Here is a 14,464-nt window from a genome sequence, read left to right as displayed (position 1 = left end):
TCCAAATCATCAATCCAGTTAACTGAATTTACCACAGGTGGACTCCGATTAAGCTGCAGAAACATCTCAAAGATGATCAGGGCAAACAGGATGCACCTGAGCTCAATTTTGAGCTTCATGGCAAAGGCTGTGAATACTTATGTACATGTGCTTTCTCAATTTATTTTTTTTTTTAAATAAATTTGCAAAAATCTCAAGTAAACTTTTTTCACTTTGTCATTATGGGGTGTTGTGTGTAGCATTCTGAGGAAAGAAATTAATTTAATCCATTTTGGAATAAGGCTGTAACATAACAAAATGTCAAAAAATTGATGCGCTGTGAATACTTTCCGGATGCACTGTACTTATGCATAGTTACTTCTTACCCCATTGATATTTTGTCCACTTTTTTTACTCTATTTGATGTTGACACAGTAGAGACAATCAATACCTTTCTGTTTACAGATAGTGTGTGATAGAGATCTCTACAGTACACTTGACATCTTGTACAGAGTTAGTTCCTTCCTCACACCAAATGGTGACTTTAGAGAAACATAAACGGATAAATAAATTATGTTTGTTCAGCACTATATCTTTTAATACTGAATTTGCTTAATTGTGTTTTCTTCTAGATTGCACCATAAACGGTTATCAAGAACCTATGGTCCTAAAGAGCAAGAATAATGGAGCGATCCCATTTTACTTACAGGAAAACATCACGCTATTTAAGAAAGCAGGTAAAATTGTTAGTGATAGTTCAAAGAGAATATTAAAAAAATGCATGCTTTGCATTGTGATACTCTTATACAAATAATATAATCATGGATATAATAGAATTTAAGTGGAAACTCTAATAGATCTTTGTTAAAATTGACTCAGAATGACAAAATATATATGTATAAGACACTACAAAATTGCTAATTTTTTACTTTTTTCAATTTCAGACAAATTTTATTTTTTATCTTCATGGTTTGTTCTTTAGTGGAACATTTGAGATTTGAGGTCATTGGCTCACTAAAGGAAATATGGATTACTAGTTTAACTAACTTTTCCATATTTCTAATTTGAGTTGCATTTTTTTAAATTGTTAAATGTATAGAAAGTGCTGCTGCATAATTCTTTTATTTACTTGCTTTTTCACAGTGTACTTAATTCAGTAGTAATTACATTTTCAGTTTATTTTATCCGTTCTGTAATCAAATCTGAGCACCTCTAATATCCAAATAGCAGCATGTCTTATGCTCCATGTCTTCTCTTAAGTTGCAGAAGCACAAAGCCGTTCTGCAAATATGCATTTAATCAGAAGCTCTGCTTAGTCGTTCAGCATTGAAACGTTTTCTTTTTTAAAATTCTACTTCATATTTATTGTCTATGACTTGCTCCATATTTACTAAATTTGTGTCATATGTTTCTGCCACATTTGTTGAACATATATTTGCTTGATTCTTATTTAATCACGCTTACTCTATTAACCTTTTTAATTTTTTGATAATCTATCCGTCTTAATATATGGATAAGTGTCTGTGTCTCTTTCTGGCTGCTATGTGTCTTGTCATTTCAAAAGTGTAGCGATTCACAAACCATCTCTTGAAATGACAAATACAATGCATTTTATTACATGTGTTACAAAATACATTCCAATACATGGTAAACTGCAAACATTAACCATCAGGTCTATTTTGATTACTTAGATTTCAACCCATCTTAGACTAGTAGCACGGCTAGTCTATATAATCAGACGCAAATGACTGAGTGTGTGTCTGGTCTGATTGGTTAGTTTCACTGTGATTGTTGAGTCAAATGCGATTGAGACAGGAAGTGCCAGGCATGGGAGGTTGACACACATGACAATACTGAAGAACGCCGTGCGCCACCTTCAAACGTGAAGTATTTGCAAGAATATGAATGATTTTTTTCACAGTGGCAATGGGGCCTGCTGACTATTGATGATAGTCAAAAAGCGGACAGGAGGCCAAGAAGGTGCCTTGAAATGACAGAGTCTGATAAGCAGGCTTTATAGGAGCATGATGGAGAGAGGGTGCAAGTCAAGACAGTTTGAGACGCAGGAGGATACTGAAGAAAGCAGTAGGACAAATGCATTTAAGGGAAGAGATACGAAATATAAAATATTTTAGATGTATTCAATTACCTGTCTTTGAAAAATAACATAGGTAGTATTAATATATTTTATTAGTTTTATTAATGTTCCAAATTCTCATGTTCCTACTATTTTGGTCATTTTTTTTGTAATTATAAATGAAGACTAGAGTAGCTTTAGATTTCTAATGTGAGAAAGTAATTTTTTACTACTGTATTTGATTTGCTAAAAACTTAATAGAAATGTCTTTTCTTGGCTGACAGTGCTACATGGCTGTTAAAGCTGCTTCCTGCTTATTTTATAATTGTTAAAATCTTAGATGGACAATACTTCCATTTGCTGTATATTTCAGTTTAACAACTCCAAAATATATCATTTTCTAGTATCAGTTATTTTATCAATACAGAAATAGGCAATGTTTTTTTTCACCAATAATTATGGAAATAGGTAAAATAATTTGACATTAATTTTAAACTTTTCCAGATTTTATTTAATTTCTCTGCTTCTTTACTTGCTGCTTTGCTTACAGTCTACCTTTTAGTTCTTCTTCTTTCGGCTGCTCCTGTTAGAGGTTGCCACAGCGGATTATCTTCTTCCATGTTTCTCTGTCCTTTGCATCTTGCTCTGTTATACCATCACCTGCTTGTCCTCTCTCACCACACTTGTAAACCTCCTCTTAGGCCTTCCTCTTTTCCTCTTCCCTGGCAGCTCTATCCTTAGCATCCTTCTCCCAATATACTCAGAATCTCTCCTCTGCACATGTCCAAACCAACTTAATCTTGCCTCTCTGCCTTTGTCTCTCAAACGTCCAACTTGAGCTGAGCCTCTAATGTACTCATTTCTAATTCTATATATCCTTGTCACATCCAGGGGAAATCTTAACATCTCTAACTCTGCTACCTCCAGCTCTGTCTCCTGCTTTCTGGTGAGTGCCACCATCTGCAATCCATATAACACAGCTGGTCTCACTACCGTCCTGTAGACCTTCCCTTTCACTCTTGCTGATACCCGTCTGTCACAAGTTACTCCTGACACTCTTCTCCACCCATTCCACCCTACCTGCACTCTCTTTTTCACCTCTCTTCCACAATCCCCATTACAGTGATCCCTCGCTATATCACGCTTCGACTTTCGCGGCTTCACTCCATCCCGGATTTTAAATGTAAGCATATCTAAATATATATCACGGATTTTTCACTGGTTCACGGATTTCTGCGGACAATGGGTCTTTTTAATTATGGTACATGCTTCCTCAGTTTGTTTGCCCAGTTGATTTCACACAAGGGACGCTATTGGCGGATGGCTTAGAAGCTACCCAATCAGAGAATGTACTCCTCAATGATATACGATATGCTTCCCGCGCAGTGCTTGTTTGCTTTTCTCTGTCTCTCTCTCTGACATTCTCTGCGCCTGACGGAGGGGGTGTGAGAAGTGGGGCTGTTTGCACAGAGGCTGTTTGCCTAGAGGATACGGACGCTCCTCTAAAAAATGCCGCTTTATCGCGGTGCTTCGGCATACTTAAAAGCCCAAAAGCACGTATTGATTTTTTGATTGTTTGCTTTTGTCTTGCACTCTCTCTCTGTCTCTCTGACATTCTCTGCTCCTGACACGCATTCCTTTGAAGAGAAGATATATTTGCATTCTTTTAATTGTGAGAAAGAACTCTCATCTCTACCTTGTCATGGAGCACAGTTTAAACTTTTGACTAAAGGGTGTTATTTCATGTCTAGAGGGCTCTAATAATGTTAACAGTGGGTAGAGTTTATAAGGGCTTAAAATATATAACAATAACCATACAAACATATGGTTTCTACTTTGCGGATTTTCATCTATTGCGGGGGGTTCTGGAACGCAACCCCCGCGATCGAGGAGGGATTACTGTACTCTGTACTGTTGATCCCAAGTATTTAAACTCATCCACCTTCACCAACTCTACTACTTGCATCCTCACAATTCCACTGATCTCCTTCTCATTTATACACATGTATTCTGTCTTTTTCCTACTGATCTTCATTCCTCTCCTCTCTAGAGCATATCTTCACCTCTCCAGGGTCTCCTCAACCTGCTCCCTACTATCGCTACAGATCAGAATGTCATCAGCAAACATCCATGGGGACTCCTGTCTAATCTCGTCTGTCAACCTATCCATCACCATTGCAAATAAGAAGGGGCTCAGAGCTGATCCCTGATGTAATCCCACCTTCACCTTGAATGCATCCGTCACTCCTACCACAGACCTTACCACTGTCACACTTCCCTCGTACTTATCCTGTACAACTCTTGCGTACTTTTCTGTCACTCCCGACTTCTTCATACAATACCACAGCTCCTCTCGGGGGCACCCTGTCATATGCTTTCTCCAGGTCCACAAAGACTCAATGCAACTCCTTCTGGCCTTCTCTATACTTCTCCATCAAAATCCTCAGGGCAAACAATGCCTCTGTGGTGCTCTTTCTTGGCATGAAACCATACTGCTGCTCACCAATCATCACCTCACTTCTTAACCTATCTTCCACTACACTTTCCCATAACTTCATGCTGTGGTTCATCAATTTGATCCCCCTGTAGTTATTATAGACCTGTACATCCCCCTTATTCTTAAATTTTGGTACTACAACAACATTTATTTTTATAGCACATTTTCATACAAAAAGTACAGTAGCTCAAAGTGCTTTACATAATGAAGAATAGAAAAATAAAAGACACAGTAAGAAAAAAAAATAAGTCAACATTAATTAACATAGAATAAGAGTAAGGTCCAATGGCCAGGGTGGACAGAAAAAAAAAAAACTCCAGACGGCTGGAGAAAAAATAAAATATGTAGGGATTCCAGACCATTTGACAGCCCAGTCCCCTCTGGTACTAGTACACTTCCTCTCCAGTCCTCAGGCATCCTCTCACTTTCCAAGATTCCATTAAACAATCTGGTTAAAAACTCCAATGCCATGTCTCCTAAACACCTTCATGATTCCATAGGTATGTCATCTGGACCAACGGCTTTTCCATTTTTCATCCTCTTCAAAGCTGTCCTTACTTCCTCCTTGCTAATCAGTTGCACTTCCTGATTCACTATCTCCACATCATCCAACCTCTCTCTCTCATTCTCTTCATTCATCTGCCTCTCAAAGTACTCTTTCCATCTGCTCAACGTACTCTCCTCGCTTTTGAGTATGTTTCCATCTTTATCCTTTACCACCCTAACCTGCTACACATCTTTCCCAGCTAGTTCCTTTTGTCTAGCCAATTGGTACAGGTCCTTTTCTTCCTACTTAGTGTCCAACCTTTCATACAACTCATCATGCGCCTTTTCTTTAGCCTTCGCCACCTCTCTCTTCACCTTGCACCTTATCTCCTTGTACTCTTGTCTACCTTCTGCATCTCTTTGACTATCCCACTTCTTATTTGCCATCTTCTTCCTCTGTATACTCTACTGTACTTCCCCATTCCACCACCAGGTTTCCTTTTCCTCCTTCCTCTGTCCAGATGTCACGCCAAGCACTCTTCTTGCTGTCACCCTTACTACTTCTGCTGTAGTTTCCCAACTGTCTGGTAACTCTTCACTACCATCCAGTGCCTGTCTCACCTTCTCCCTAAACTCAACCTTGCAGTCTTCCTTTTTCAAACTCCACCATTTGATCCTTGGCTCTGCCCTCACTCTCTCCCTCTTCTTGATCTCCAACATCATCCTACAGACCACCATCTTATGCTGCTTAACTACACTTTCCTGTGCCACCACTTTGCATTCTTCAGTCTCCTTCAGATTAACTCTTCTATATAGAATGTAATCTACCTGTGTGCATCTTTCTCCACTGTTGTACGTAACTCTATGTGCCTCCCTCTTCTTAAAATACATATTCACTACAGCCATGTCCATCCTTTTGGCAAAATCCACTATCATCTGACCTTCTTCATTCCTCTCCTTGACGCCATACCTACCCATCACCTCCTCGTCTCCTCTGTTCCCTTCACTAGCATGTCCATTAAAATCTGTTCCAATCACCACTTTCTGTCCCTTGGGTTCATCACTTCATCCAACTCCCTCCAAAAATCTTCTTTGTCCTCCATCGCACACCCAACTTGCGGGGCATATGCACTAACAACATCCATCATCACACCTCCAATTTCCAGCTTCCTAATCATTACTCTGTCTGACACTCTTTTCACCTCCAAAACACTCTTGGCATACTGTTCCTTCAGAATAATAATACCCCATTTCTCTTCCCATCCACACCTTTATAGACAGCAATTTGAATCCACCTCCGATCAACCTGGCCTTACTCCCCTTCCATTCTCTTGCACACACAATATATCAACCTTCCTTCTCTCCATCATAGCTGCTAACTCCCCTTATGAGTCATACTGCCAACATTCAAAGTTCCTACCCTCAGTTCCACACTCTTTACCTTCCTCCTCTCCTCCTGCCTCCGGACACGTCTTCCCTGCTCTTCTTCGGCCAACAGTAGCCCAATTTCTGCCAGCACCCTGTTGGCTAACAGTACTGGTGGTGGTCGTTGTTAACCCGGGGTTCGACCGATCCGGTATGGAAATTTGTATTGTTGTCCGCATATTGATTTGGCAAAATTTTACACCAGATGCCCTTCCTGACGTAACCCTCCCCATTTATCCGGGCTTGGGACTGGCACAAAGAAACACACTGGTTTGGACAGTCTGCCTATCCAGTTTAATTGTCAGCATTAATTACTGCACAGCTTACTGACAAATAGTGATTTGAGTTGCTGAGTGCAACACCGCAGTGTTGTTGCATAAGGAAAACATCACTGCCAGATTTTTGATGCATTTGGATTTATTGTAAGTTACAGTCTTGCATTATGGATGTTCAGTGCCAAGTAACTTTACTTTGTCAATTTGCATTTTAGGAGAAATTTCACTGAGATTCAGATAAATTTTCTTTAATTAGATGATCCTAATTAAAGCACCTTCTATAACCCCATAGATATGCCAGTTGGGTTGAATGGTGATTCCAAATGAAATTTGTAGTAATGTAGGAGTTTGCAACAGTGGGCCCTATGATTGATAGGTGCTTTCCATCCAGAGCTACCAGAATAGACTATGCCCTACCATAGTTCTGATAATTTTAAAGTTATGTTAAAGTAATAGCTGACAGTGAATTTAAGAAAGTGTTCATGTATGCTTATCACTTGACAGCTAGTTTTCCAGGTATATCAGCACCTCTGATCAGAGTCTGATGTGTTGTGATGGTTGCAATTTCTAAGAATACTGCTGTTTTTTTCCATAATTTTTTAAAGACAATTCACTGGAAATGGCACTATATAAAGCAACATTTGACTTAAAATGTTTTGTTTTTTTTTTTTTAATTAAAGTGTGGTCCTTAAACCATTGGTGTGCAATGTGATAGTTATATATGAGTAAAGCGATTTAAAGTATTTATTTAACTTAAACCTGGCTCATATGAAACCTTTGTTTACCAGCCTATGTTGCAGTATTCACATTGTATCTTTGACCTCTTTATTTATCTCTTCTTGCTTTATTTCCTTACATGGATGGTATTTGTGGTGTTTGTAATGAGCACCAAGATATCCGCTCTGTTTGCTGCACCCGGTTGTACATTTCAATCCTTCCTTTATTCTAACATATCTCTCTATATATAAAAAAAAAATCATGGAATGTAAAAGCAAGGCGACAATACGTGATGTTCTCGAAAGACATTTTAAAGATCCGCGAGACAAAAAATACTAAACATGAGACTTGGTGCCAAGAGATTGTCCCAGGGCAGTCTCGCGGGGATGTGGAACATAAGATTCTTGCAAGACACGACCTTCTTATAAAATAAGACCACGGACAGCCAGCAAAACATTCAGTCATGTAAAGTCACGTGGGACACACAGATCCTGTGCTCTCAGCAAAGAAGAAAGAGCAGCGCGGAGAAAAGAGACCCAAGGCACGATACATATGCAGAGAAATGTACAGAATATGAAAGCAGTAACAGTCGAAAGTATTGTAGCGTCCCAACCAAGCTGAAACCTTTTTTGTTTTAAGTGACTGTTAGGTCTGATCAAGGGAGGACAGAGTACAGCACGGCAGACTGATAGCTGGGTGCTGTTTGATGCAGAAAGGGGGAGGCGAGACCCGTGGGAGGAGGGGTTGGAGAGGGTGTTAGAAAGTTGTGTTTGGGGTTACGCAGTCAGTGATTGTTAAAGTAGAACTTTTGTGACACTTTATTACGTCAGTCGCTACAGTATCAAAAAAAAGATAGTACAGATCGCATTGACGCAAACAAAAGGAAATTTGTTTAAGTCAGAGAATTTTAAAAATGGGGTTTAACTCACATGCATTTATTGGTTACTTTGCAAAAAAAATTATTAACTGCTGATGATGTGGATCGTTTTGTCTGTGCTGAAATTCCAAACAGAGAAACTTACCCTAAATTATGGTACAAAGTCATTAAACATAAGTCTCACAGACCTCATTTAAAAGATTCAGCATATTGGGACATGAAAGATTCCAAATACTATTTTTACAGAAGTTCTGAAATTAAAGTGAAACTAATGAAATTGCAACAATTCAAAGAAAAAAAAAAACCTTACAAGTGTGTATCCGGAAAACCAAACACGGGGGTTGGCAAGCAAAGCGAGCAGGGGGCGAAGCCCCCTAATTTTTATTATGTATTAAATAGTGTATTATATTAAAATCACACTGTGCTCTGCTTCCAAATACCTGTTTCCTACTGTTACAATCACGGAGAATGTTCCTGAAAAAAAAAGTTTGAGTGCTTCTTCCAGCTTTTTACTTGTGCCATTTTTTTACTTCAATATCTCTCATATTCAACTCTAGTGTATACATTCTCTCTTCCTGCCATTTCCCACCGCATTAGAGTGGCATCTTCTGTGCCAGTCAACTCATCTACTACAGTTGTGCTTGAAAGTTTGTGAACCCTTTTTGAATTTTCAATCTTTCTGCATAAATATGATCTAAAACATCATCAGATTTTCACTTAAGTCCTAAAAGTAGATAAAGAGAAACCAGTTAAACAAATGAGACAAAAATATTATACTTGGTCATTTATTTATTGAGGAATATTACATACTTGTAAGTGGCAAAAGTATGTGAACCTCTAGGATTAGCAGTTAGTTTGAAGGTGAAATTCGAGTCCGGTGTTTTCAATCAATGGGATGACAATCAGGTGTGAGTGGGCATCCTGTGTTATTTAAAGAACAAGGATCTATCAAAGTCTGCTCTTCACGACACGCTTGTGGAAATGTATCATGGCACGAAAAAGGAGATTTCTGAGGACCTCAAAAAAAGAGTTGTTGATGCTCATCAGGCAGGAAAAGGTTACAAAACCATCTCTAAAGAGTTTGGACTCCATCAATCCACAATCAGACAGATTGTGTACAAATGGAGGAAATTCAAGACCATTGTTACCCTCCCCAGGAGATGTCAACCAACAAAGATCACTCCAAGTGCAAGGCGTGTAATAGTCAGCGAGGTCACAAAGGACCCCAGGGTAACTTCTAAGCAACTGAAGGCCTCTCTCACATTGGCTAATGTTCATGCTCATGAGTCCACCATCAGGAGAACAATGAACAACAATGGTGTACATGGCAGGGTTGTAAGGAGAAAGCCACTGCTCTCCAAAAAAAAAAATATTGCTGCTTACCTGCAGTTTGCTAAAGATCACGTGGACAATCCAGAAGGCTATTGGAAGAATGTTTTGTGGATGGATGAGACCAAAATAGAACTTTTTGGTTTAAATGAAAAGCGTTCTGTTTGGAAAAAGGAAAACACTGCATTCCAACATAAGAACTTTATCCCATCTGTGAAACATGGTGGTGGTAGTATCATGGTTTGGGGCTGTTTTGCTGCATCTGGGTGAGGACGGCTTGCCTTCATTGATGGAACAATGAATTCTGAATTATATCAGAGAATTCTAAAGGAAAATGTCAGGACATCTGTCCATTAACTGAATCTCAAGAGATGGTGGGTCATGCAGCAAGAAAACGACCCTAAGCACACAGAATGGTTAAAGAAGAATAAAGTTAATGTTTTGGAATGGCCAAGTCAAAGTCCTGACTTTAATCCAATCAAAATGTTGTGGAAGGACCTGAAGCGAGCAGTTAATTTGAGGAAACCCACCAATATCCCAGAGTTGAAGCTGTTCTGTATGGAGGAATGGGCTAAAATTCCTCCAAGCCAGTGTGCAGGAATAATCAAAAGTTACTGGAAGCATTTAGCTGCAGTTATTGCTGCAAAGGGGGGTCACACCAGATTCTGAAAGCAAAGGTTCACATACTTTTGCCACTCACAAATGAGTGATGTTTTACATCATATTTATGCAGAACTATAGAAAATTCTAAAGGGTTTACAAACTTTCAAGCACAACTGTATGTTGTGAATCATTTATACATTAATTTTGTAGTTATATACAATGTCATAAAATTAATGTAGGTTGTCAACATTGAAATGACCAGTAAGATCGGAAATTGTAACACCACATGAAAACTTTCAGTTTGCTCTCTTTATTATATCTTAATAATGACGATTAACATTGAGCTGGGCATACACAGTGAAAATAATACTTAATGCTGAAGGGATGCAGCTGCTTCAGTGTTAGACTCACTAGCTTGATCATTACAAAATAATTTAAAATAATCTGAATGCAGTACCTAGTAAAGCGGAATGAAAATCATATTGGTGATTATGATGGATATATTAAAAATAAGATAAAAACAGCAAATTATCTTCGTGTAACATACTTAAATGCATTCAATATTCCAGTACAAATTACAAAACCCAGTTTTTAATTGTCTGATGTCAAGCCTTTCATCATTCTGTGGCATTTGCCCTAGATTCTACCGTTTTTTGTTAATTGTCATTATTAGGTTAAAATTAAATTAAAGCCGTTCACAGAAATGGGTGAATTAATAGGAAACGAAAAAATAACTTGAAGCTATGGCAAAAATATGAACATTTATCGATTTCTTATGAATGTAAATCTCACATTTTATAAATATAGAATAAATGAAGGAAAAAAAGATATGCTAATTAAACAAAGAGATCAAGTAGAGAGAAAATGATTTCCCTGACTGTGAAACCTATAGGAGCCAAAAATCTGTAGCCGCAGGGGTCTCCCAGGACTGGGATTGGAAACTATTGTGTCAGAAGACACATTAAGATTGGGGAGAATTTCCATTTGAAAGTCCATTAAAATAGCTGCAGAAGTTTCCTTTTTTATATATAGAATGAGCAGCTTTTAGGTCACCAATAAACTGAAAAATCACATCTGTAGAATTCTGTCAGACACATTGACTGACCATCTAGTGCCATCTGCTATTCCAAGTGTTTTCTCATGGATATTTCCCATTCAGTGCCAAACTACTGTACTTTATCTTTTCCACATTTTAATCCCAAGCCAAGGAACATATTACTAGAGATGTGGTTTTAATTTTTTTTTATCTTGCCTAAGTTTGAGAGGAAATATTAAATTTAGAATTAATTATGGCAGGTGGGCTTGCCTAGAAGTGCTATTATAACTGGATTTTCTTTTGTGTACTAACTAATTTTACATTTTCGTATTCTTTTTGTCTCTGATCTAAACATATAAAATTATTTTGGTTTATATTTAGATAGAATGTACTGCCTGATTTTGTTCATAAGCATGAGCGTTAATTAGGGCTGAATGGTTGGGGGAGAATATCTACTGTAATTGTGATTTTTCTGACAGATATTGAGGTATAATTTTTTTAAAGTCAAGCTTCAGTTTTCACAATGTAATAGGTTTAAAACATGATAGAGCATTACTACGTGAGATATACCATCAAAATATCAACTGCTTTATATTCTAATGCAAGGATGACTTTTTTTTAGTACATTTTTTAATTGGCATAGAAGATAAAACAATTATAAAAACTGTGACTCAAAAGCAGCATCTAAATATTGAGCAATCTTTAATAAATAGAACATTATTTACTGATATCCACCATTTAGGTTAGAAATTGACAAATCACAGAATAATTATTAAAAAAGTAATCAATTGATGTAATAATAGAAATATAAATATTACACAAAATATCTAAATATTGAACATTCAAATAAAACCGTTATTTGCAGATTATGAGCATATAACTTTTGAAATTTTTTCGCAAAGGCTACCACTTTAGGGTATCGTGCAGAACAACTAAAATCTTACAACTACTCCACACAACAGAAACATTACATAATTCTGGCTTCCCTGGCATCTCTTCTTCTTCTCAGCATTCATTATGGTCTTTACAGATTTTTTGTCAAGAACACCAGTATGCCAGTCTTTGGTGGTTTCAGAAATGAACACTGAAACTGACATTGCCCCCAGGACTAAACAGACACTCTCGTGGCACACTCGTGGTTAGTATGCATAGGAATTTACAAGCCAGTTTGTTCAGCATTGAAAGGTTAACATTGTGTACTTGGGCTTTCAAATTAGCCAAAAAGTAAGGTTTGAATATTCACATTAAAAATAAGTAAATATTAAATAAACTTGAGATAACTATACTGGATGTTACGTGTTTCTTTGTCCTTGATTTGTTTTTTTTATACTCAACTGGTAAGGTAACCAGTGTAAAAACAAACAACAACATCCAAAAACAAATCCTAGTGGTACTTGGGCAACTGTGTTTTTATATATATATATATATATATATATATATATATATATATATATATATAAAGAGCCCTCAAAATCCTAAGCAGCTGCATCCTATAAAAGGGCCAGTAGTAGTAGCTTAATGTGTACAGCCTGTTTGTTGCAAAACTACAATTGTTTCCCTCACCCCAAGTCACTCTGTTCTTCCTGTAGATGTTTCGTTTACCCTCAGAAAAATTGCTTTCCTCTAAGCTACACCACAGTGCTGCTTCCCATTCCTCTCAGCCGTCCATGCTCCGGCAAAACATGTCACAAAACACCAGCTGGGCACTACAACCAGGACACTAGCAACAGCGTCGTAACAGCTTCATTCTTTGTAGTATCACCAGTTTTAAAAAATATTAGTAATGATGTAGTGATGCTTTTTTAACAAAGCATGGATTTGCAAATAAGTAAATATTAGAGATTAAGATGTGCTAATCATACAAGCGCTAGTTTAAAAAAAAAAAAAGATTTCTAGTGAGAGGTCGTGCCACTTTGAGCAGCTGACGAGCTCACATCAGCAGAGCAGACTGCTTTCTCAGATGGTACAAGACTAAGTTAACAGAAGAACAGCATTAAGCTGAGGCCTCTATAATAATAATAAACCAGCCAATAAACACACTGTAGGCTTTAGAACATTTAGTGTTACAGACTATAATAATACCATGCCAGACAGCAGAATTGTGCATCACCAAGCCAGGCAGCACGTATGTAATACAGCAAAACAGGCAATGCAGTGGCCATGGCAGATGTGCCCAATTGCAGCTAAGCACAAAAAGGGATCAAAGTAAAAACTTGCACCTTATGAAGCTCCCTTGGTACAGCTTGGTTTGGATTGTCCATGCCAAGGTCATCTACAGTGATCGAACTTTGTACACATTATTCAGCCCAACTTTGTTTGGTGCCTTTGCTCATACTGTTTGGCAGCAAAATTCAGCAATCAATATGAGGATCTTCCGGTGAAATATCACATAGATAGCCATGTAATTAAGGAGCAGGGGCAATGTCCGACGTTTTGCAGTATCTTTAATGTTATTTTTTGAAATTGATGAGCTGTGCTTTGTAATTATTAACAGTCCATATTGGTGACTTTAGACGTACACACAATCTCCTGCTGAAGGTATTGCGGAGTCACTGTCCACAGCGTTTTAACTAATTTGGGTATGAGATGTCATCATACCCACTAGAAGAGCATATATCAATCAAAAAATCACCTATTCTGTTTTGTGAATCTACAAGTATGTACAGTATATACATTTTATACCAAAGAGTATTTTTTTTCCTTGGTAAAAAATAATTCATTTTTGGACCTAGTGGTCTTTTTTTTTTTTGGATGTGCACAGCTACCCTGAGGCCCACCCACAGCAACAAGTCTGACTTGTGAATCAAAGAGCAAAAGAGTGGGGCATTAATTAATGAAAAAAAAAACTAATAATTCACAATTATGAAAAGGACGATCGTGGAAGCGAAATGCAAATACAGATATGAAAAATACTGCAACTTTTCCTAGCATATCTGGAGTAACACAAACACAAAATTAGTGTAGGTAAAATAAACAACAATTCTTTTACAACTGAATGTCAGCTTTTGCCTTTGAATAAGACGTTTTTCAAATTCGAATAGCAACATTCAATCTGAAAACCCTATTGGTCAGTCATGCTGCATAACGTATATCCTAAATTGCAGCCTTTGCAATTTGCTAATCACATTGTTTAAAATCGCTATTTGAAATCAATTAATCATTC

At 37.6% G+C, this 14,464-nt stretch overlaps 1 protein-coding gene across 6 annotated transcripts in view; it reads left to right on the top strand.

Annotated features, from left to right (window-relative positions):
- Positions 1–14,464, top strand: part of znf800a (zinc finger protein 800a) — a 159,013-nt gene that overhangs the window by 65,107 nt on the left and 79,442 nt on the right. For all 6 annotated transcript variants that reach the window (XM_039761176.1, XM_039761177.1, XM_039761172.1 and 3 more), the window contains one exon: positions 612–716. In XM_039761176.1, coding sequence (XP_039617110.1) covers positions 663–716 — 54 coding nt within the window. In that variant the 5' untranslated portion in view covers positions 612–662. The remainder of the gene's footprint in view (positions 1–611; positions 717–14,464) is intronic.

The sequence above is a fragment of the Polypterus senegalus genome, chromosome 8 (assembly GCF_016835505.1).
Source record: "Polypterus senegalus isolate Bchr_013 chromosome 8, ASM1683550v1, whole genome shotgun sequence".
Lineage (NCBI taxonomy): Eukaryota > Metazoa > Chordata > Cladistia > Polypteriformes > Polypteridae > Polypterus > Polypterus senegalus.
Note: the sequence above shows the minus strand (reverse complement) of the source record. Positions and strands in the feature narration are given on the sequence as shown.